The sequence below is a fragment of the Arabidopsis lyrata genome (assembly GCF_000004255.2).
Source record: "Arabidopsis lyrata subsp. lyrata unplaced genomic scaffold ARALYscaffold_6, whole genome shotgun sequence".
Classification (NCBI taxonomy): domain Eukaryota; kingdom Viridiplantae; phylum Streptophyta; class Magnoliopsida; order Brassicales; family Brassicaceae; genus Arabidopsis; species Arabidopsis lyrata.
Window position 1 is genome coordinate 1,098,705 of NW_003302550.1, and position 25,011 is coordinate 1,123,715.

The following is a 25,011-nucleotide window of genomic DNA, read 5'->3' on the forward strand; positions in this document are numbered from 1 at the left end:
CCTTTAAAATACCTTGTAAATCTTTTGGCGGGACAAATGTTCCCGCCTAATATTTTACGCCAATTTAATTCGCGGAATCACTTTTCCTGCTCATACCATTTTTCGGCGGGAAAATCTTTTTGGCGGGATAAATTGTACGGCGCAAATTTTACAAGGTTTTTAAAAGGTTTTACAAATTTTTACAAGTGTTATGGCGGGAAAAATTGAGGGATCACTTTTCCCGCCAAAAAATATTTTGTATTTTGTGGACCTAATTTTGTTATATTTCCTTATATATTTATGATATCTTTTATTAAAAGAAGGGTAATTTAGTCATTTTGTACATAAAAGGGGTATTTTTAAAAATGGACATCCAAAGGGGGCATTTTTGAAAAGGGGTATTGAAAAAGGGGCATTTTTGTGAGTCTCCCATATTAGTATCACATTGATTGTTACTCCCTCCGTTTTAAATTAGTTGTCGTTTTATAAATTAAATTTTGTTTTAAATTAGTTCTCGTTTTTTGTTTTCAATGTAGATGTTTGACAGATTTTCTAATTTTATCCTTATTCTTTAAAGTTATTTATTAACTATATCAAATAAAATAATATATTAATTAGAGATAAAACAGAAAAATTGAATGTTTACTTAATATGCATGAAAAAATTTTAAACGACAACTAATTTTAATTTTAAAATAGAGGGAGTATTATTTATTTTTTTGTGAATTATCTCGTGAATGTAAAGGTACATATATATCATACTAGATTTTAACCCGCGGTACACTGCGGGGCTATATTTTCTTAAAAAAATCAAAATGTAATTTGTTTGATAGATTATTTCGATTGTTAATTTTAGGATTTCACCCGTGGTATACTATCTTTTATAAATATCAACCCAAACCCGTCCCATCATATTACCCGTCCCGTGAAATTAAACATCATTTAGTTATTTTTCTTTTTAATAATACTTTTATTTAAAAGCTATATAATTCAAGTCAATTTAAAAATTTCTTTTAAATGGTTCCCATAAGATATATATACATATATATTAAATTTGTATAGAGTTGAAATAATATTAATATTACAAACTTTTTATATAATTTAAATATTATAAATATTTTTAAAAATATGCAATATATATTTTTTGTTATTGAATAAGAGGATATTATGTGTAAGAAATGTAGAAAATAAGAGTTTAATATTTTTATTATGGAGTCGCAAGAAAAATCTTTTATTTCTATACATGTTATTCGTTTATTAATAATAAAAGAAAACAAATCCTTTAAATTAGATATTAACTAAAATAAACGCACCATAATTACTTATTAAGTAACAACCAATAAATTTCACCAAAAAATAGGTAACAACCAATAAATTCTAAACGCAGTAATTAAAGAATGAGATATTAAAAAAAAATATCAAATAAGATATAAGAATCTTAAAATAATTGAATATCTAAATAATTTAATTGTTAGTGTCGATTTTAATGCCTTCATTAATGTGGATTTTTTTTTTACAGAGAAATATTTCCTAAAGATTATCACATTAATGACTCAGAAAATTAAGGAAGATATGAATTTATGATTCTCGAAATCGTGTTGGTAATATCTTTAATTAATATTTTTCAAATTTAAATAATTAATGCCAATGGCATTCATCCGTAAATACATTCCAACTCCAGGATTTATTTGCTAAAAGTCATCCAAAAATGTATATATAGATTTTGATTGTTAATTTTAGGATTTCACCCGTGGTATACTATCTTTTATAAATATCAACCCAAACCCGTCCCATCATATTACCCGTCCCGTGAAATTAAACATCATTTAGTTATTTTTCTTTTTAATAATACTTTTATTTAAAAGCTATATAATTCAAGTCAATTTAAAAATTTCTTTTAAATGGTTCCCATAAGATATATATACATATATATTCGCTTCGTTTCGCTTTCGCAATCACAAAACTAGCAAAATCGAAGAAAAAAGCGAACGAACCCGCCACTCATTTAATTTCCAGATTTTTCTTCTTCCAGATCTCTCTGCTCTCTCTCACTATTTCCGAATTTTCCGAGTGTTTTTTTCACCGGCGGCGAGTGATATGGTGGTGATTCACGGAGTGTCTGTTACTCCACGCTTCACTATTCCTTCCCGACCTCTCAACACTAGCTTTAATGCCAATTCCAGCCTCTCCTTCTTCCTCAAAAAGCACCTTCTCTCTCGTACGCCTCTTTTTCTGCTATCTCCCTTCCCTCTTTTGCTTTGTTTTCTGACGCCATTGTTAATTTCTTAGAATGCTTAGCTAATTCGTTACTTGATTAGCTTCATGAACTATAATGATGATAAAATTGAGTAGAAATAGAAACAGATTTTGTGGTTTGATGAACTGCTTTTAGCCTTTGTTCTCCAGATACCTCTTGATTAGATCCATGTCTGTAGGGAAGATCTTTGCTGGGAAACAATCTGCGGAGTTTGATTCTTCTTCACAAGCTTTCGCTGCGTCTGAGAAAGTCTTAGTACCTGATAACCTTGATGATGATCCCAGCAGTTTTTCACAAGAACCACAGGTGGATATCTTTGTCATCTCTGCTCTTTAATCAGTGAGTTTTATATATATATATATATGTGCAGAGGCTAATTGTTAGAGGTTGAAACCTTATTATGTGCATTACATGAAAACAGTTTTTCTTCTTGTTGTAGATATTTAATCTAGAAAGTCAAACAATGGAAGAGACTGAGGCATTAAGAACAGAAGACCAAGCGTCTGTTTTTGATTCGAGTTACAATGATTCTAAAGTCATCAAGGAAAGAGGAGTGAGACCAAGAGTAGTTCCCCCACCTGGGGATGGGAAGAAAATATATGAGATAGACCCCATGTTACGAAGTTACAGCAATCATCTTGATTACCGGTAGGAATATTTTTCCTACTATACCTGCTTTAGTTTTAGTATATAAGCCATTAAGCCTCCAAATCTTATTTACATTTGATGTAGAAGTTTGTAGCAAGTCTAGATATTGTTGTTACTTTTGATTCCGTTAAATATCTTGCATTTTTGTTGGCTACAGTTATGGACAGTATAAAAGATTGCGTGAGGAAATAGACAAGTATGAGGGTGGTCTGGAGGCATTCTCTCGTGGCTATGAAAAGTTAGGATTTTCGCGCAGGTAACTATTTGCTACCAGCATTAGTTCTTCAGTAGAATACCAAGTTTAGCTGTAGGTGTTGCAACAAAGAAGAAACAGTCATTGGAGACTGGATGTATATATTTGAGTTTTAGCCGGATTTCATTCTTATTACAGGTTTCCAGATTTTGCAACTCGTTAAATGTTTTTTGTATTGTAATCATTTTTGGCATCTACAAATTTTTGCAGTAAAAAACCTGATTGTAGCCAAACTAGTCTTGTTTTAGCTATATCTTTCTTAACGCTGCAGTGTCACTTTGAAATCATTTCATCAATAACATGCTATTTGATTTCCCTAATGGTAGCTTCATTGCAATTTCAGTGATGCCGGTATAACTTATAGAGAGTGGGCGCCTGGAGCTAAGGTTTGTTTCTTTGAGTTTTCCACTAGAAAGTTATAAGTTTGTTCTACTAATTCCCTCATTCACGACTGTAGACAGAATCTTTGCATTTGCTTTTTGTGCCCACAAAGTAAATATTGTTCATATAACAAGGTTTGGATATTATCCTACAGTCACTATGTGGTCGAAATGCTGTAGCACCTGTCTCATGTAGGAGTAGTGATTGGTTTTGCTTATTTGAAACTGAGTGTAGGAGGTTTAACATGTTAGTCGCATCACATCTCTATGGCAACTTACTTCTTTATTGTATGTGTTTTTCTGTTATGTGTGTGCATATTTATAACAAGTTTGGTAGTTTTTCTAAACTTCTGTGCTCGCCTGTTTCAGGCTGCATCACTTATTGGAGATTTCAACAACTGGAATTCTAATGCAGATATCATGACTCGGGTATGGCCCATTGGCCACTTTGCTTAAATTCCTTATGCTTGGTAAATTCATTTAAAATTTGAAGATCTATTGAATTCCGACCAATGATTCTCTCATCAAATCTTTCACAGAATGAATTTGGTGTTTGGGAGATTTTTTTGCCCAACAACACTGATGGTTCGCCTGCAATTCCTCATGGCTCACGTGTAAAGGTAACTAACAAGGCGCTCATTCATTCATTTCTACTCCCACCAATTATTGCATGTTTTATCTTAAAGAGATGGTCTCACTGGTGCAAGCAATGAGTTAATTCATATTTGTTTGGAAGCTTCTGAGAATATTATGTAATGACGATGAAGTAATTTCTGATACACAAAACTCCAGATTCGTATGGATACTCAGTCTGGCATTAAAGACTCAATTCCTGCTTGGATCAAATTCTCCGTGCAAGCTCCAGGTGAAATCCCATTCAATGGCATATACTATGATCCTCCAGAAGAGGTAAGGTTCTGCAGTCTTTTGAATAATTATCTTGTGGAAAACGTGTGCCAGTGCTAGTCTGAAGTTTTTGATGATTCAGATTTATAGATAAGTTGATACTGTCAAGGCAAAAGTAATGGATATCTTTCTTGGACGATCTCAAACGCATATGTTTTTTTTTTTTAGCCCACAGATTCAGTCATCTATATTTCTCTGTATGATGAACAATGAATATATTCTGCAACCCGTTTAGTGTATGCTTACAATTTATCGTTGGTGTTCCTAAGAACATCAACAGATACTTTTGCTTGTCCCTTCAACTGTTCATAATTTCTTTTCAGGAGAAATATGTATTCAAACATCCTCAACCAAAGAGACCTAAGTCGCTGAGGATTTATGAAGCACATGTTGGCATGAGTAGCACGGTGTGTGTGTGCCTCTTCGTCTTAAATAGTTCTGTTTTGATCCTTAACATCTGCGTACCAAACTTCTTTATAACTTATCAATATGCCACACTGTTGGTTTGTTCAGTATGAATGTTTGACTATAATGACATAGATCCCAATTTCTGGATATTTCTCAATATCACGTGAATGATAATAGTGTGCTTGTTATGCAGGAACCAATGGTCAATACTTATGCTAACTTTAGAGATGATGTTCTTCCACGCATCAAAAGGCTTGGCTATAATGCTGTTCAAATCATGGCTATACAAGAACATTCATATTATGCTAGCTTTGGGTATGCTTTTAACCTGAGTGAGCTCTAGTAGAATCCTAGATATTTGCATTTAATTATTCTTACAGAACTATACGCTGTACAGCCTTTCTGCCATGATGCTATATGTTACTTCAGGCAGCTAGTTATATATCTCAATTCTTATTGTTTCTTCTTACTGAGGAAGATGGTCGTTTCTATTATGAATGCAGGTACCATGTCACAAACTTTTTTGCCCCAAGCAGTCGTTGTGGGACCCCAGAGGAACTAAAATCTTTGATAGATAGAGCTCATGAGTTAGGCCTGGTCGTTCTAATGGATATCGTTCATAGGTAGTGAAAGTTTTCATGAAAGCAAACAATCAGATCCACCTTTTGGTCTTTCACATGTCGTTTAATATTGCAACTCTCTAACCTGTGCAGCCATGCTTCAAAAAACACATTGGATGGGCTGAACATGTTTGATGGAACTGATGCTCACTATTTTCACTCTGGGCCTCGGGGTTACCATTGGATGTGGGACTCACGACTTTTCAATTATGGAAGCTGGGAAGTATGTAACTAAATATTTTGAACAGACAACTTCCTTGAGCACTATTTGTTCCAACAGTCTCTTTTGATCTTTTCTAACAGGTATTACGATATCTCCTTTCAAATGCACGGTGGTGGCTAGAAGAATACAAGTTTGATGGATTTAGGTTTGATGGTGTAACCTCAATGATGTATACTCATCATGGGCTCTCGGTACTCAAGCCTTTCTACAATGGATGCCTAATGCATTTATTTGTTTTCCCCATGTTCCTTTCCAATTTTGTGTCAGGTTTTACGCATGTCTTATGTCGGTCTGTTGACCTTCTATTATGTGGGTTTTGGATAGGTTGAATTTACTGGGAATTACACCGAGTACTTTGGATTGGAAACTGATGTGGATGCTGTGAATTATCTCATGCTGGTAAATGATATGATTCATGCGCTCTACCCTGAAGCGATTACAGTTGGTGAAGATGTAAGTTTTCTGAATGTCTTCTTTATCACCGTTCACCACCGATCTTAGATAAGCCCTAACAAGACAAGTTATCCCCTGTACATAAATAAATTTTTTGCTCCCTATCTTTCCTAGTTCCCATACCACCTTCACCCTCGAGAAAAAGGTAAAAATATTTACCATGCGAAATTACTAACTAACTGGATAGTCTGCTTTCTTCTTACTCTTCAGTGAGACCTCTGACATAAAAATTGTTACCTGGTGAATTCGGCTAAATAAAAAAGTGCTCTACAGAGCCATAAGGGATACATATGGTTTATCATATTAAAGAGTCCAATGCAGAAGATTAACCAAATCAGTCTCAATTGACAAGTGAAAGTTGTGATCTATGCTGATAAGATCGTTTCATTTCAGGTTAGTGGTATGCCAACATTCTGTATTCCTGTCCAAGATGGTGGCGTTGGATTTGACTACCGTCTACACATGGCCATAGCTGATAAGTGGATAGAAATTCTCAAGTGAGTTTCTTTCTGCATTTTCTTTTAAGTTGCAATCTACTTTAATGTTTGGTGAAAATGAGTCCGTCTTACTCTCTCCTCCATGTTATGCTGTGAAGGAAGAGAGATGAAGACTGGCAAATGGGCGACATCATTTACACACTTACCAACAGAAGGTGGTCAGAGAAGTGTATTGCTTATGCTGAAAGTCACGATCAAGCTCTTGTTGGTGATAAAACAATTGCCTTCTGGTTAATGGACAAGGTATAGATTACACGCCATTATACTTTTCTATATTCTTTTAACTAAATCTTAGGAGTTATGTGAATGGTGTTTGTTCGGGTTCCAGGATATGTATGATTTCATGGCAGTAGACAGACCATCAACACCTCTTATCGATAGAGGAATAGCTTTGCATAAAATGATTAGGCTTATAACTATGGGATTAGGCGGTGAAGGTTACTTAAATTTTATGGGAAACGAATTCGGACATCCAGGTACTGTATCGATTTAAGCCTGTTTCATTTACTTTCTGTGCAAATTTGTTGAGTTTACAATTTCGTCACTACTCCTGCAATTTTCAGAATGGATCGACTTTCCCAGAGGCGAGCAGCGTCTTTCTGATGGAAGCATAATTCCTGGCAACAATTTCAGTTATGACAAATGCAGACGCAGATTTGATCTTGTAAGTTCTTGAGATTTGGCAAGTACAACATTACTCAAGATTATTGTTCTTCTGTGTTCTGATTCAGAATAGTTCATATATAGGGGGATGCAGATTATCTCAGATACCGCGGACTGCAAGAATTTGATCAGGCAATGCAACATCTTGAAGAGAATTACGGTGTAAGTCTCCAAGTCAAAATCTTTGTAGATAATCTCAGTTACCCATTAGCTTTATTCTGATTTTACATTTGAGCAGTTTATGACTTCTGAGCACCAATTCATATCACGAAAAGACGAAGCAGATAGAGTAATCGTATTCGAAAGAGGTGATCTCGTCTTTGTCTTTAACTTTCACTGGACCAGCAGCTACTTCGATTACCGCATTGGTTGCTCCAAGCCTGGGAAATACAAGGTATACACACATCTAACTCTTCTTTTGAAACATTGGAAACTTTTGCATTGGTTGTGAATATAGAATCCGATATGTTTCTACTTTACGACATTTCAGATCGTATTGGACTCAGACGATCCTCTGTTTGGTGGATTCAATAGGCTCGATCGCAAGGCAGAGTATTTCACATATGTAAGAAAAGTAAAACCATTCTTTACATTCATTGTGACTTTTCCATTCTCTTGACCAATCATGCCAATGCAGGATGGCTTATACGACGGACGACCCAGCTCCTTCATGGTCTATGCACCGTGTAGAACTGCCGTGGTTTATGCTTTAGCAAACCACGATTAGGACTTTCAGACTTTGGATCCAATATCCTAATCAAGGAAGAGGCTTTGTGTGTAAAAAATGTTTTTCCTTCATTAGAGTTAAGTGTTGTGTACAAGGTCACCGAGAATGTAAAGAATGTGGTAATGAAAATTTGAAAAATATCTAAAACACTAAACCAGAAATGTAGCACTTGATTTAAAAACCAATTACAACCGGAATAAACCGATCATTAACGCCAGCTGACTGGTCTTGGAATTGGATACACTATGCATGCCACCAAACATAATCGCAACGGTAAATTAAACTAAAAAAGTGGGAACACTTGGATTCAATTATCACATCAACTTTTGATTATGATCGCACTAATAGTTAGTATTGTTGAAATTTGAAAATAATTGCAAAGTTCAAAAAAATCATCTTCATAAGCTACCGGTTTAAATTTGATTAAGTTTCAATGAATAGTTCCGGTTTAGACCAGTCACTCTCCTGAAATCCAACGGTCATCGTAAGAATTCTTAATGCAATGTCATTGCTTTTATTTTACAAAAAATAATAATTTCCAGAAATAGAATTAAAAAAGATTTAATAAAATAATAGAAATAAAAATAAAATCAAAATTATGAAATTAAAACATTTTTTATACTCAAAAATAAAGTTAAATAAAAAAAAGTTAACTTGATAAAATTATTTTCAAAAAACACATAAAAGTTAGTTTATTAAACTTTAGTTAAATGAAAAAAACAATGTTTGGAAAAATTCTCAGATTTAGTATTAAATAAGAAGATAAAAGTAAAAAAAAAAGTAAATTATTAAATAAATTGTTTTTAACTTGGAAAAACCTTTGAAATAAAAAAAAATTTGTATACTTGAAAATATAGTTAAGAAAAAAAATAGTTTACATTACATGAAAATCGAAAATCTGTTAAGTATTAAACTAAATTTTAAAAAAAAACTAAAAATACTTAAATTTCAATGCATTGAAAACAAACCGGACTAAGCATGCTGTTCTTTCCTACGAGTCTTTTAAGAGGTGTCGTAGTTCAACCGTTTTTCACGCAAATTTAACTCTTAGACTATTTTTATTTATTTTTTTCATTTTTTATTTTATGGTGTTATACTTAACTGAAATTTAACACTTAGAATTTGAAAACAAAAATACTTTGCATAATTAAAACTTTAGGTAAAATCAAAAATATTTGCAAAAAAACCAAAAATTTTAACTTGAAATAAAAACATTTTGTATAATAAAAATATCGTTTTTAAAAAATAGTTTACATAATAAAAATATTTGTAAGAAAACTATTAAAATAATATAAGTGTTAAATTTACTTGCGTGAAAAACGGTTGAACTAATAACACGGCTTAAGGACCCGTAGGATGGGACGGCATGCTTAGTCCGGTTTGTTTTCAATGCATTGAAATTTTAACTCTTAGATCATTTGAAAACAAAAATACTTTACATAATAAAAACTTTAGTTAAAATAAAAAATATTTGCAAAAAAAACAAAAATTTAACTCGAAATAAAAACATTTTGTATAATAAAAAATATAGTTTTAAAAAAATAGTTTACATAATAAAAATATTTGTAAAAAACCATAGAAATAATCTAAGTGTTAAATTTACTTGCATGAAAAACGGTTGAACTAATAACACGGCTTAAGGACCCGTAGGATAGGACGGCATGCTTAGTCCGGTTTGTTTTCAATGCATTGAAATTTAACACTTAGATCATTTGAAAACAAAAATACTTTACATAATAAAAACTTTAGTTAAAATAAAAAATATTTGCAAGAAAAACAAAAAAGATTAACTTAAAAAAAAAAACTTTGAAATAGAATCGTTTTGTATAATAAAAATATGGTTTTTAAGAAATAGTTTACATAATAAAAATAATTTAAGTGTTAAATTTATTTGCATGAAAAACGGTTGAACTAATAACACGACTTAAGGACCCGTAGGAGGGGACGGCATGCTTAATCCGGTTTGTTTTCAATGGCATTAAAATTTAACACTTAAATTATTTGAAAACAAAAACATATATAAAAAAAATATATATATATATAATAAAAAACGTTTGAAAAAAAAAACAAAAAGTAAAACGATTTTTCATAAAAAAACTCAAAAAAAATTATGAAGAGGAAAAAAAACCTAGGGCCTAACCCATTATACGGGCGTCCGAATCGATCCGTGCGGATACATCGGCCGACATATGGTGAAATTTATTTAAATTCCTTTAGACCTCATACAGAGAATGGGCCGTGGCTTCAAGCCCAGTTGATTTTATAAGAAGCAGATGCATTTATTTATAGGACAAGTTTTAAGGACCTCTCCCTTCCATTAACCGATGTGGGATCCTTTAAATTTTAAGTAGCATAACCGACACATGGGTCTGGTCCAAGTATACACATACACTCGGCCCAATCAGGTAAATTGAAACTTGTGGAATTCTAATATTGTCGATGTAACTATCACATAAACTTTTGATTATGATCGCACTAATAGTATTGTTGAGATTTAAAAATCTAAAATTGCAAAGTTTTTAAAAAATCTTTTTCATAAGATACCGGTTTAATTTGATTGAATAGTTCCGGTTTAGACCAGTCACGCTCCTTTCGCTTCCATTATTAGGATTAAGAAATCCAACGGTCATCGTAGAGCGCATCAGATAAACGGCTAAAAAGCAAATTCTCTGGAAGAAGAAGAAGGCGAAGATGCAACCGACAGAGACGTCGCGGCCGGCGTCGGCGGATCAAGGCCGCCGGCTTAAGGATCAGTTGTCCGAGAGTATGAGCTTCAGTAGCCAAATGAAGAAGGAAGACGATGAGTTGTCGATGAAAGCTTTGTCGGCGTTCAAGGCCAAAGAAGAGGAGATCGAGAAGAAGAAGATGGAGATCAGAGAAAGAGTTCAAGCTCAGCTTGGTCGTGTTGAAGATGAGTCCAAGCGTCTCGCTATGATTCGCGAGGTTTGATTTTGAATTACATTATTTCAATTCGAGTTTTGGTGTGATTCACTTGCTGCTTTAAGTTTCATAGTAGTGTAGATTAGATCAAATTCCAATGGCTTAGAGAGACCAAAAGGGAAAAAAAATCAACCTCGTTTTTAGATTTAGTAGTTGAATGTTCTAAAATTAGAAAGCTGGATTTGGTCTGGTTTTAGGGTTTTTCCAATTTTTAGATTCTAGATTTGTGGAGTTTTTTTTTGTAATTTTGAGCATAATTTGTGTTCTAAAGATGAGCTCTGTGTCATGATCTAAACCTGATTGGGAAAAGAAGAAGCTATGGATCAAGCTCTAAACTGAATTTGTGGTCATGTATGTTTGGTGAGTTTGAAGCTTTAATGGTTAAATGCATTCAGGAACTTGAAGGTTTTGCTGATCCCATGAGGAAGGAAGTTACTATGGTGCGGAAGAAGATTGATTCTCTCGACAAAGAATTAAAGCCATTGGGGAATACAGTTCAGAAGAAGGTTTGGGTTTTACTATTGAGAATTGTAATGCTTTTTCATATATGTAACTAGGCACTGTGTTTCGAGATAAAATTGCTTTATATGGATGATGAAGATATATATAGATCGGCTCGATTTTATACCAACTTGACACTGAATAATTTTCGGAATGAGTTCAGGATTCTTAGTATCCTAAGCTGTTTTTTTAATCAAAATGTGCAGGAAATAGAGTACAAGGATGCTCTTGAAGCATTCAATGAAAAGAACAAGGAGAAGGTGGAGCTGATCACCAAGCTACAAGAGGTTTGTTCGATATGATCTCACTTCTCTCTACTATTTCCAAGTCATATTTAGTATTTGAATGAACGTTATGGATGGTCTGCGTTTGGTCCAACAAATTGGTGTGTTGTTTATTAAACTAATCGGGTTTTAGCTGTTTCGGGGCATACGAATTTACCCATTACCTTCGTTTAGAACCTTACAAAGTAGGTAAAGACATTGAGCCCGTAGTTTTGTTCTGAGGCTTGGGAAAGACTCCCATTGCAATTGGTGAAGTCATCTTACTGAGTTTGGGAATCCAGTCTTGTCATTTTAATAGTTGAATTCTTGATTCAAAAACGGGTTTCACAATTTTGAAAAGTGAAATTAGTGTAGAGACTCTAGATCCGGACTTTCTATGTTTGGGTGCTTGGAAATTAGTTTCTCCAAACTAGATCCAACACATTATCTTAGCACCTCTTTCTCGCGAGATATCCGAAAGAACAATCATGCGTTTTTTTGCATATCCGAAAGAATACTGTATTTTCCATTGAAACGCTTGTACTATGTGGTGAACATGCTAAATCAAAGTGTTGTTTATATTCACTTTGATCGTGTTCTTATGACGGTTTTGAGACAGAGAGACTTAATCTGCTCTTCTTCTTTTTTGATGAATGTGCGCAGTTGGAGGGAGAAAGCGAGAAACTGAGGTTCAAGAAGCTGGAGGAGCTAAGCAAGAACATTGATCTAACCAAACCTTAGCGTTGGACTAGCACAGTCCCTGGGATTGGGCTATTTAAAAGTTATAAAAAATACCGCTGGTAAAATCACTGTTAGAATATTTTCATTGTTCTTTTATGATTCTAGTAATATATAATATATAAAATAAAAAGTAAGAAGATTTGGTTTTGAACTAGATGTTGCAAAGAAAGTGTAACAAAGTTACTATGGCATTACATTTATCGTCGTGATTGGTAGAACTGTAATAATAATGTAAAGAAACTATGTTTGTTTGCCCATAAAAAAACTGTTTGTTTGTTCCGGAGCATTTTAATACATATGATTATATAATGAACCATTTCAAATCTCTCTAATTATATGTTTAAGAACTGAGAATTTGAACTAAAAATGTGAAAGCAAACTGACCCTCTTGATAGGATCACGTAAATAGAGAACATAGACATATACCAGAATCAAGTGAAGAGATCAGTAGTGCATTATTTCAATTACTTCAAAAATAAAATTTTATAGTACCTTCCAATTGTGTGAAGTATGTAAACAATCAAATATTAATTTGCAGACGAATCCTTAACTACCAAACATGTCCGATAAAGCCAAGATAGAATTCAAAGGAAAATGGAATAATCAAATGTTTGGTTTGGTTGAATAATAAACGAGGTTTCCTTGTATGAATTGAGCATCTCTCACTTTATTATATTGAAAGTGCATGTATCTACGATAAATCAATAATTAATCATACTTAGCACATCTACAATGTTCCAAGTTTTAAAACCTATCCATTCGGAGATATTATCACTCAGAGGTCAGAACACATACTTCTTCTATTTATTTTCCACAAATCTTTTCTTTTAAAGTTTTATTTCCATTAATCTTATGAAATGCACTGATGATTGATGCTTTACTATTTTTTGACGTATAAGAGCATGATTATAGGTGATACTCATATAGTATTATTAGGAATTTTTTAGTATTAATTATAATATTTGTTTATTATTTGAGATTTTTTATGATACTTCTACTAAATATGTTTGCATTGGTGAAACCGGTTTAAGTATCATAAAAAAAAAATTTACAAAATCAAAAATAAATATATAAAAACATAGGATTACAAATGCATTGGTGAATTTTTTTTTTATTTTTGTTTCTGCTTTCACAAAAAAATGCGTTTCAGGGACGAATCAAGAGCCGCCACGTCACCCGATACTGGGTATCAAAAGTATCACTGCAGTGATATTGATCAGTCCCAAATTCATTATCTGATCTATTAAAATATTATATATGGACTCTTGATACTCTAATTGTATCACCTATGGACATGGTGTAAGACCACATTATTAATTTTGATCGTAAGTTACATGATCTTGAAATAACAAATCGTTGATACATCGAGGAAGATAAAAATAATATTAGAGAATTACGGCCTTAATTGTTTACCATTTTTGCTAACCGATCGGCGACTTGGTTAGCTTCTCTTAAAGAGTAGTTGGATTCTAATCTTGTGAGCAAAGCTTGTCATCTATTGATGTCGCCTATAATATTCTCTAAAGTCAATAAAAGTCTTACAATCTCCTTCCATGCTTTATTATGTTTTGTACGTATATCTCTGTATATGTTCCTTTCGCCGAAATGGTCGAGACATTAATCATATATAATCACCGTCTTTTACTCATATCAAAATTATGTGTAAATTTATTATGTGCATCAGTGTGTCTATTCTAAATGGTGACATGTTCGGTGCCGCAATAGTTCGTATATGTTAAAACATTGTATATGTTTTTGTTTTTAATTAAAAGAAATTTGTATGTTAATTCGATACATTTTCCTATAACGAGATGTGCGTGAATGAGTGTAAAATAAAAATGTACCGGTCGTGCATGAGCATGGAGGAAAGCTACAAATCGAGCGACACGATCCAAGTTTAAGATACATATGGAGACATATTGTCTCGCAATAGTCAAAGTCACGAACTTTTTAATTTGACCTATATTAATTTCTGTTTCAATAATTCATATGTATCTAATAAATAGGTTGGTGTATATATATTTTAGCTATTATTGAATCCACTAACATAAAATGTATTGGGACATGCTTCTTTTAATCTGCCCATATCTTCTTCGATATCTCATCGGTTCACATGAATGCCCGTATACGTACAAATACAATTCAATTGATAAATAAGTCTACACGTCTACGTATATATTAGAATATCCGACAGCATTTATGCATTTGTATTTCTTGTCTGTTTCATTATTTTCTTCATATAAAATAACAAAGCATTTCATTGTCTTCTTCCTTGGAAGCTTCTCAAATATAACATAAAATCGCAAACTCTTGCAATTAAAAAAAAAGGAAGAAGAAGAAGATGTATATCAAATTAATTAGTGAAACGTGCATGCAAATAATTAAAATAAGAAACTAAGTAGACATCTCTGTAATACATCACCATTACATATAAAGAACCTTTATTTTTCGGTAATGCGACCTTTGTAAAAGAAAGAGGTTAAATTATGTGAATTTGAAAATTTGGTAACCTTGCTCAAATATCAAATCCAGTGTCAAATATTTTTCATTTTGGATAGAAAAATTTAACGTTGAATAAACTACAGAATAGATATTTGTAGAGGTTTATTTTTCGTCTCCTATTTTAATCGTATGCATACAAATTACGATATAGGCTTATTGAAACGAACAAAAACAAAACGAAACGCGAAAAAGGAATCCAATGAGGGAAGCAGCCACGTCAACAAACCGCGAGTGGTGGAAGTCCATAACAAGCGGCTGAACAAAACGCCGACCTTATTTGACACGTGGCGTTATGTGGTTAACCACACGTGTGTCTGGACGCACACGAAGCTTGTCTTTAAGTTATGTGACGGTGGTCACTAAACCAAGAGTGCAAAAACAAAAATAAAAATATGAGCCCCCACTTTGATTTTCTATTCATGAATCGATGATATTGTCTCCTCATGTCTTCTAAGTACTATACTTTTTAATCAATTACTTTATGTTTATGACAATCTGTACTGATTAATGTAACTACCTTCAGATTTAAAATTACATGGTACAATTGTAATAAAAAAATAATTAGATTTTACCACGCAACAAAATTTCTTTTTATAGTCGGTAAACGTGAGTCATTTTGCTGATTTTTATTATTCAATAGTAGTATGTAGTCAGATTTTAACGATGAAACATAAAAATATGAATATGATAGAACAATTTTTAGGATCTACAGAAAGTCATTTGTCAATTTTTATGAATATGCTTATATATTATTATAAATATAATTTAATTTGAATCTCTCTATATCACAACATGTTCCAAACGACCCCTTGATACAGAATAGAACAAAAAATGTTTCTACTACGAGTAAAGTTTTTTTTTTTTACACAGTTGGTGGCCATTAATACATCTTCTGCGCCCATTCTATCTATCTAAATATCAATCAGTTCGATTATTCATATCAAATCTCATGCTAATTTGGGATTTAACCACTCGGTCCATCCCTAAATTAATCATGTGATTAGACTAATAATTGAGAAACCAAAGCATCATACGAAAATAAATAACGTTGGACAGAAAATAACAATATAAAATTGGGTATGTCGTAAGTTTGTCTTGATATGTGAAAACAATAAGAATATTGAGAACTTACCAAACACCAACCACTAGAAGCGTCAACCTTTACCTAAATACAAAGGTGATTAGTTTTATAACTTATCAATTAGTTCTTGAGATAAACTTAAAATCTAGCTTGTATATATTGTATTCATTGTATTTTCCTTTGAGAAGTTGTCGCAATTTTACAAGTATACGACTTTGTCCACCAAACCTTAACTAATAGGGTCGTGTATTTAAAATCCGTAGCTCCTTACCACTTCGATCATTTCACATATATTTTTGTACTATTAAAATACAAATATCCCGGCATTTTTTTATATACTGATACAACTGTGTCACAGGGGTGTCATTTTTATACAGTATTGGAAATGTTTGAGTTACCTAATCTCTACAATTAATCAACATATGATCCAATATGCTTTTTACTATTAAAAAGGAAATATGTATTTTACTTTGTCTTTTTTTTTTTGATAAACCCTATCGGCTATCCGGTCGGCCCCGGTAGGAACGCACCGTGGTGCTACATAGTGGACTGGTCCACCGTGTTAACGGTTAGGCCCTTATGGACTACCACTCTGCCTATCCCGAGTTTGGAATACCTTCCGACTAAGTGCCAGGGAGTAGTCAGGCCACCTGCATTTCTGGTTACCAGGTAAACCAATTAGGCCAAAGTCCAACTGATAGATCATACAATTAGTCTCTTAGCTCATAGTTTCTTGTGGCCATAGCTTTCAACGATGTATGTAACCAAATAAACTAACTACTTTCATTTGTATCTTGTTTATTCTATAAGTTGTTTAATTTTACTTTTATTGAAAATTATAATGATTTTATAATTATTATTGCATTTTATACAAACACTGGTATAATTAATGATAGTTGCTTTCTAGTAAAGTGTCCCAATCATAGAAATGTCTTTTTCAATGCCAGTTAAGCAAAATTATTAGGATTTGTATTTTTTTGTTAAATGAAACTATAATTGTCAATGTCTATCCTATGTAAATGTAATTTAACATACCAATCTATACCTTTTTGGTATAGCCAATTATATATATAATGTTTTTCCCATACTCACTAATCATTTCAAGTTTGATTATCATATCTCCTAAAAAAAAGGTTGTGATCGTGACCCAATCTGAAAGTTGATCATCACGCCAATAAATATATAGAATATAGTGGCTGAAGTTCGAAAACATTTTATGTTTTTCGTATGTTAATCATAGAAAGTAATTGACGTTAACATTCAGATTGGGTCACAAAAAAATATTGGGTTCACAAAAAAAAAAATTGACGTTAACATTTCTTGAACACTCCCAATTCACTGTCATGGTCCTCGTGGCTTAATAACACTTTATATTCTATGGAACAAATCTTAAACTACTATAAATCGAATAGATATTTTTTTCTTATATTTACGACAAGATTTATTTTCTGCATAGGATTCTCTCAACTTGTAAACATTTCTTTTGTTTATGGAGTGAGAATTCGCTCATCTCAGATTTTCTTGGATAATTAAACGTGTCAATGTTATTGTCACAGTTTTATGTGTTTATTTAAGCGAATCTAAAAAACAATTATGAAAAGCTGGACCATTTCACGCATACCCAATGGCTCCATACAGTAAACTCTTAATCCTAAAAAAGAATTTGAACTTTAGAATATACGCAATGTTTCGATTCAGATATGCAAGAAAAATATTGAACTGTAGAAAATTTGAAAGACATTATTATTTTATTTTTATAAAAAAAATCTGTGAAATTTACGGAACAGTATAAAAAGAACATTCATCATTCCATTCCAAGATTCTGATCAATCAAAACATAAATTAACTGGAAAATAATTGTAGAATTACCTAATGGTTTTACTTTGCATCATTCCATTCCAAGATTCTGATCAATCAAAACATAAATTATCTGTTTTTTTTTCTAAAAAAAAAACACTCTTACTGAAAAACAAGACATTTTTAAAAAACTACATCAGACTATTTTACACTTTTTTTTTTCATCGACTATTTTACACTTTAACTTACACAATTTCAATTTGAAAATAATCCTAATAAAATCGATTTTATTAGAGAAGCCCCACACCACCGCTAGCTAGAAGCAGAAAGTGATTGAAGGAAATAAAAGGAAGGCACGCGTTGCTCTGACCTTAAATATATATCTGGGAACTATATGAGGAAATAACTGTAATCAACTTTATTAAAATTACCATTCTCAGAAACACAATCATAATTACTTCTTTTCAAAAATGACAGAAGCTACAAAAAGGTTTTGTATTTTAAATTAAAGTTAGATGTCTATGTGGAGTAACCAATCAAATGAAAATATGAAAGCAATATATTAAATGTTGTATTATTATTTTGATCGTCAAAAAAAAAAAAAAATGTTGTACCGTGTCCTTTTTTTCTGGCCAATCTCTACACACGAGGAGCACGGTAAAACCCAAATTTAAAAATTATTTTGTTGTTACGTTTCGAATTGTAAATTTTGAATTCCCTTGCAGAAAATTGTTTCATATGAACTATAGTTCTTGGCATTTATCAAGAAGTTTAATTATTTGATCCATTAGTTTTTCGACTACAGACCAAAACATACTCAACTATTTCATCTTCTAGTATTAAAGTTCATAAATGTGTAACGTTAAACTAATATTTTAGCTTATACTCCTTAATTAAAGAATAATTAAAGGATAACGTTTACAGTTTGCGTCGATTTTTTGAATACAAATTACAATTTCATACTAGTAATTAATATGAAAGTGGTGAGAAAAGGGTCGTCAAAAAAAGTGAATGGAGTCAAAATGCAGTTCCTACAATAAATTGGGCATGCGTGTTTCTCTCTTTTGTCGTTTTCTATTCTTTTTCTCACGAGTCTTTTTTAAGTTAAACTCTAATTTTTTTTTTTCTCTCATACCTCTTTTTAAGTATTTTACTCTTTAACTCTTTGAGATCGTCAACGCTTTTATCCTTTGAAGGAAAAAGAATAGTTTCACGAAAATGTGAAAATTGAAAACAACTATTCGATCATTCGATGTATTATTGAAATAAGCGCTCGTTGTGATATTTTTCTTTTTAATTTTCTACTTCTGTAAAATATATGGTGATGGATATAAAAAGAAAAGTCTTGAGTGACTCACCCAAGTTTAAGTAAAGAGAACAACGTTGAGATTAATGACTAGAGACTAAAGAAGCTGCGGGACTAGAGATTATTATTATTTATTTTAAATTAATGTTTTACACTTTGTAGAAATTTTATTTGTTTTCTCCGATTAAATTTGTTTTAATATATGTGCATTAAGTAAGAACATCAATTAACATGAAACATAGAAAATACTAACAAAGATTAATTAACAATCAAGGGGACCAATTTTGATTAAATAAAATATTTTTTGTTCTCTTTAGAAATTGGCAATAACGTTGAGGTTGCTCTCTGAATTTTAAAAATATTTTCTATTTTGTTGGTGTGCTCTTAAATCCCCCATTGTTACATTGAGGTTGCCCTCCGAATTTTTAAAATGTATTTTTTTGTTGTTGTGCCCTTAAATCTCCCATTACACAATAAAACAAAAAAAATAGACTAAACGAGAAAATAATGTTATAATTAATTTTGTTTCTTCCTACCTACAACTCTTTATTTACTTAAGCCCTTGCCTCGATCTTTTAAACCATCCACATTTTTTGAATCACCATCGACATCTTTCTTTCTTCTCTCTTTCTGACTCCAGAAACTTTCACTTTAATTACAAACTGAAATAAATTGAAACATTTGAATAAACTCAAGAAAAGTACTCTGTTTTTTCTTCTCACTCTGTTTCTTGTTGTTGGAATTTGATACAATGGCGTCTCAGAGACATTTAAAAGATCTTCTTGAAGAAGATCAAGAACCGTTTCAGCTTCAAAGTTACATCTCAGACCGACGTTGCCAAATCAATGCTCACGTAACGCATTTACAGGTCAAGAAACGCAGACCTGTCTCTCAAAACGCTGGACTTCCGTCGCGTTTCTGCCGTAACGCTTGTTTCTTCTCTCTTCGTGAATCTCCCGACCCGAAGAAGTCTCCACTGTTCGAACTCAAGTCACCAAATCGGAGCCAAAACGCGGTTTTCGTCAATATACCGGCGAGAACCGCTTCGATACTTCTAGAAGCTGCGGTTAGGATACAGAAACAGAGTTCAGAAGTGTCTAAAACAAGAACACGAAACGCCGGAAACGCGTTTGGTATATTCGGGTCAGTTTTAAAGAAGCTAACGAACCGGAAGAAACGCGAAATCAGCGGCGGTAAAGACGTTGGTCGCGTTTCATCTTCCTCGGTGAAAGATATGTTGAGATGGGAATCTCCGGTCGTACGTAAAATAGTCACAAGAAAATCTAAACGCAAAGCAGAAGAAGAAAACGCTTCCTCCCAAACGCATAAAATCGCGTCTGAAACGCAGTTCTCACGGAGGTCAAGTAGTAGTGGCGTTTGGTCAGAGAATGTCACCAACGGAGAGAGATCTTGGGACGTTGATTTCGAAACGTCCATTAGCACGAGCAGCCGATCTAACGGTTCAGATGAGTTTGCGATGATGATGAACGGTCAAGATTTATCCGAAGATAAACGTTTTTGTGAAAGCCCGTTTCATTTTGTTCTCCAAACAACAATGCCTTCTAACGGCGGTTTCAGAACGCCGAATTTCTCATCACCTGCGGCTTCTCCACGCTACGATTGTCAAGAGGTTGGTCTTTTTCTACAATTAATTATTTAATAATGATTACATTATTGATCATATTCGTTAGTTAGACCTTAGAAGAAATTGGAAAAAAAGTTGATGTACAATAATTTACTAAACATTAATATTTTACTTAGATTTGAAAAGACAAAACTATAGCTGTGTTTCCAAAAAAAGGTAACAGAAGTTAAATTAATGACTTGTTTGACTCGTCTGAATTAGTGACAAAGTAAGAATGATCATAGTCAATGGCAAAAGTACCCCGCAAACTCATCGTTTGGTTGTTTTCGAAGATGCAATAACAGTTGAAGACAAATGTATTTTCGTCTTTTCGAAAATTACCTCAGCCTTTTGTGTTGTTGAAAACAAAGTTGATCTCTGTTTCTGACATGCAAATCTTACTCTCATGTTTTTGTGTTTTTGGTTTTTGTCTACCAAAATTATTTAACATTAGAGTCCAAAAATCTGTCTCTGTCTGTGTATTTCCATCAATCTACAAATAACAAGTCAAATTAGCATCTAAACTTGAAGTAAATTATTCATTCTAAAGTACTTAATTTTGTATAAAACAGATGAAGGACAGTTATGAGGTAGAGAAGCTAAAGAAACTTGAAATGGAGGAAGAGGAAGAAGAAAAAGAACAGAGCAGCCCAGTTTCAGTTTTGGACCCTCCATTTCAGGACGATGACGAAGACATTCACATGGATGACAATAACATCCCTTCCAGCTTCAGATCTGTACAAAGTACGTTTTCGAACTACTCTTTTGTCTCTAAATTTTCCAAGCTTTTTTTTCATTTAATTCCATCTTACCAAACTATTGATTCCTCTTTAAATGGTTATAGAACTGTTGTACGGATGATCTGTTTTTGAAACAGAACAGTAGCACGTTCGTGCACGAATAGTGTTTTGTTATAATTTAGTAGTGACGTTTTACATGTTAGTGCACGCATATAGTGTTATGTTATAAAGTGTCTCACTGACATTTTTGAAAGTATATTGGTTTAAAAATCTTGTGACTAGTGTATTAGATTTGGGAATGTTAACATTTTACTTTTACATTGGTACATTTCCTATTCTCATATTTATGTAAAGAATTTGCAAGTTAGATTAGGGTTTAGAATGAATGAAAAACATATAAAAACATTTTGAATTCTAACAAGTTCGATCATCACTTTTATAATTCATACTAATGTTTGTTTTTGGGTCGGGATTTACAGAAGCAAAGCATCTGCTACTACAGAAGCTTTGTAGATTCGAGCAACTTGCGGGTTTGGATCCCATGGAACTCGAGAAAAGAATGTCGGACGAAGAGACCGAGGAAGAGGATGTAGAAGAAGAGATGAAAAGTCTATATCATTGTGAAATTATAACTCAGAGAGTTCTTAAAACGTACTTTGAAGAGATGGTAGAAGTTCCGGAAGGCGTAGAAGCATTGATCTCAGACCTTGCAGCAGAGGAATTGCAAAGCGACATCGACAGTGAAGCTGAAGCCGAAATTGTAGCCAAAAGGGTATGCGAGAGGTTGACATCTTGGAGAGATGTGGAATCAAACACAATCGATATGATGGTTGAACATGATTTCAGAACAGAAAGTTTGGGATTATGGAAATCAAAGAACGACGCAGAAGTCGCAGAGACGGTTTTGGATATCGAGTTTGAGATTTTTGAGGATTTGGTTGAAGAACTTTCAGAAGACATTGGCGGGGATTGGTGATCGACATCATATGATTCTATATTTGGGAAGCTTCCGTCGCAAGTAATGACAAACTAACCTGCGTTGTTTAGATGGATGGTGGGTGTATGTAAAAGTTTTGGTTGATGAGAGAGAGTATTACGATTTGTGTAATTCCTTATGAGAACTGAGAAATTCATAGGATCAGTGAAGTTCTCTAAACTCTCGGATCGGGTTCTCGAGTTGGGTCGAGGTTCTCTGATTCAGTAGTTGTTAGAGGAAATTTGGATACAAATCGAATTTTATTTCACATGAATGACAGTTCTAACTAGATGGGTAAGTGGGTGCAAAGCAAATCGCCAAATCCGTTATGAGCCCGAAGAAATAGCATTGGACTTTTAGGCCCACAAGGCCCAAAACCTTTCGTTTTATGTTAATTTCCTTCCTTGTACCCAAAAACCTTATAGAAATGGCTAGAAAAAAAAATACATAATTTTGGGGACAAAACAAAAAGAACACTTTATTGATTGAGCCAATAGCCAATGATATTACTATTATTACACAATATTTTTCCATGGCAGGAATTTCAGATCGATGTCCAAAGTAATTCGTGTGGTCCATTGTTGTCAGATTAAAAACTCTAACCAATTTAAATCATAATTGTCAAGCACGTGGATCTTCACTAGATCAAACACGAAATAAAACTTGGATACACATTAACTATAGGTTTGATGACATTTTAGTTTCGTGTAAGAAACTGATTTCCACTAACTCTTCGTCTTAAAACAAAACTAATGCAAATGTAGATGTGAACGTGAATGTTTTATACTAAGGAAGTTTTGTTTCGGGAACAACCGAACAATGGAACATAATGAAAATATCTTTTATATATCTCTATGTTTCATAATTCGCGCTTGGTCAGTGATATTTTTTGCATTCCAGTTCCAGGCATAAAGAGAAGACGTCTTTATTACTCTTTCTAAGATTTAATATAATTAATTAGTCAAAAGGTGTCTTTAAATCAACTATAGTTCTCATGTTTAAAAGCTACATAATCTTTTTGAAAAAGACATCTCCACTATTATTTTCCTCTTTCGTCGTTGACACCTCGGTTAACGTTTCCCTTTTCCAAAATAAAAATTCAAAGAATCAAGTTCAGTCCGAGTTTCCATTTCAATGAAAAAAGCCTAATTTCAATAAAATTGTATTGCAAATAATATTTTTTAAAACAATTATGAATACATTCAGTTGCCATGCCGAACAAAAAAAGTCACGATTAGCTAGTACTCCTTTAGATTTGAAAACACACAAAAAAAAAAATAGTCACCTCGAAGTTTTCAGAAATGCATATATAAAGTAAAATTTTGGTATATGATGCATAAGCATATATATACTGCTCAAGCGTTGCTATGTGGTTGTGTTATTATAACAATTAATTGGATAATACTAGTAGAATTAGTGATGAGGATAACAATTGGGGTTAGTATTAGAGATTACCCGTGAATGGGGTCACGATCTATCATTCCCTAACGGTCCCCCGACACCACGTCAAAAACCAAAATATTTTCCATCTCTAATAACTAATCGGACCAACCTTTGATACCATAAGCTCTTATTGCCAAGATTAATATCTCAAAATAATATGTTTGCCTTTCTCTTTGTATATATAGTTCTTCTCTTAATTACTAGTACATGTTTTTGTCGTTTTTGTTTATGTCGCTATGATATTTAGTGACAAAAAATTGGTAAAATTTATACATCAATCAAAATCTTTATTTTATTTCAATCATCAAATCTATATATGAAATTTTTTGAATCTTCCATTTGGTTAATTGATAAAACTAAAAAAATATAAATGAATTTTAAAATAATAATGCTTTATAAGAATTGAGATAGTGTATGTTCTATTGACAAATCTTGACAAGATCTATAAAAGAAAAACAAATTCAAAAAGGCAATGAAAAAGAGGGAGGGGTATGCTTTCATAAATATATATTTGCACATACTGTTAAATTAAAATTCAAATTTTGTTGAGATAGCTTTCTCCTTTTCTATTATTTCAACGTTTTACCTTTTGAAATCGGCACTAACCCTTTCATACGGAATCACTTTTCTTGTCATATAGAGCTTCTCCACCTAATTCTCAAGGTCGATGTTAATGGGAGACCCTGTTTAGTCTTCTTGTTTTATACATAAAAACCAAAATATAAACCTATTTGATGAAAAAAGTCAAATACTCAAGATTAAAAGTTAAACCAATTGGATTGGGTTTTGGATTAGTGTGGTGAGTTCCATTTTCATTTGGACTTTGGTTCAAAACTCTTGATTAATAATTTAATCATAATATACTTCAATTCCACCACTAAGTATAGTGAATAAGTTATTCGATCGCATATTTATTAAATTTTAAGCGATACTAGTGTACTACTATTTCTATTACTAATTTTATCTCCAGTTACAAATTATATATGAGTTATTAAAAATGATAGAAAAATACAATATTGGGTGTAACGAAACAAAATATATATGGACAAACATATTTTTGTTTTTTTTTTTTTTTGTGCAAAGG

At 32.6% G+C, this 25,011-nt stretch overlaps 3 protein-coding genes across 5 annotated transcripts; all 3 read left to right on the top strand.

Moving 5' to 3' along the window:
- Positions 1–1,938: 1,938 nt before the first annotated feature.
- LOC9307120 (1,4-alpha-glucan-branching enzyme 2-2, chloroplastic/amyloplastic) lies at positions 1,939–8,194 on the top strand. 3 transcript variants are annotated; one of them, XM_002871004.2, is made up of 22 exons: positions 1,939–2,196; positions 2,414–2,541; positions 2,675–2,883; positions 3,041–3,139; positions 3,480–3,522; positions 3,886–3,945; positions 4,056–4,136; positions 4,309–4,425; positions 4,746–4,829; positions 5,024–5,145; positions 5,334–5,453; positions 5,544–5,673; positions 5,754–5,864; positions 5,998–6,126; positions 6,520–6,623; positions 6,722–6,866; positions 6,952–7,099; positions 7,187–7,287; positions 7,371–7,448; positions 7,525–7,680; positions 7,777–7,851; positions 7,924–8,194. In XM_002871004.2, the coding sequence occupies exons 1-22, from the start codon at positions 2,076–2,078 to the stop codon at positions 8,011–8,013; spliced, it is 2,451 nt and encodes an 816-aa protein (XP_002871050.1). In that variant the 5' UTR covers positions 1,939–2,075; the 3' UTR covers positions 8,014–8,194. The 3 variants fall into 3 exon arrangements, with proteins under 3 accessions (XP_002871050.1, XP_020876830.1, XP_020876832.1); XM_021021171.1 differs by having other exon boundaries at positions 1,940–2,196; positions 2,419–2,541; XM_021021173.1 differs by lacking the exon at positions 1,939–2,196 and having other exon boundaries at positions 2,479–2,574.
- Positions 8,195–10,618: 2,424 nt separating this feature from the next.
- Positions 10,619–12,737, top strand: LOC9307121 (myosin-9). Its single transcript, XM_021021174.1, has 4 exons — positions 10,619–10,956; positions 11,349–11,459; positions 11,661–11,741; positions 12,381–12,737. Exons 1-4 carry the CDS (start codon positions 10,705–10,707, stop codon positions 12,456–12,458), a joined length of 522 nt encoding a protein of 173 aa, XP_020876833.1. The 5' UTR covers positions 10,619–10,704; the 3' UTR covers positions 12,459–12,737.
- Positions 12,738–19,732: 6,995 nt separating this feature from the next.
- Positions 19,733–22,775, top strand: LOC9307122. Its single transcript, XM_021023486.1, has 3 exons — positions 19,733–20,774; positions 21,341–21,512; positions 21,988–22,775. The coding sequence occupies exons 1-3, from the start codon at positions 19,896–19,898 to the stop codon at positions 22,482–22,484; spliced, it is 1,548 nt and encodes a 515-aa protein (XP_020879145.1). The 5' UTR covers positions 19,733–19,895; the 3' UTR covers positions 22,485–22,775.
- The last annotated feature ends 2,236 nt before the right edge of the window (positions 22,776–25,011 follow it).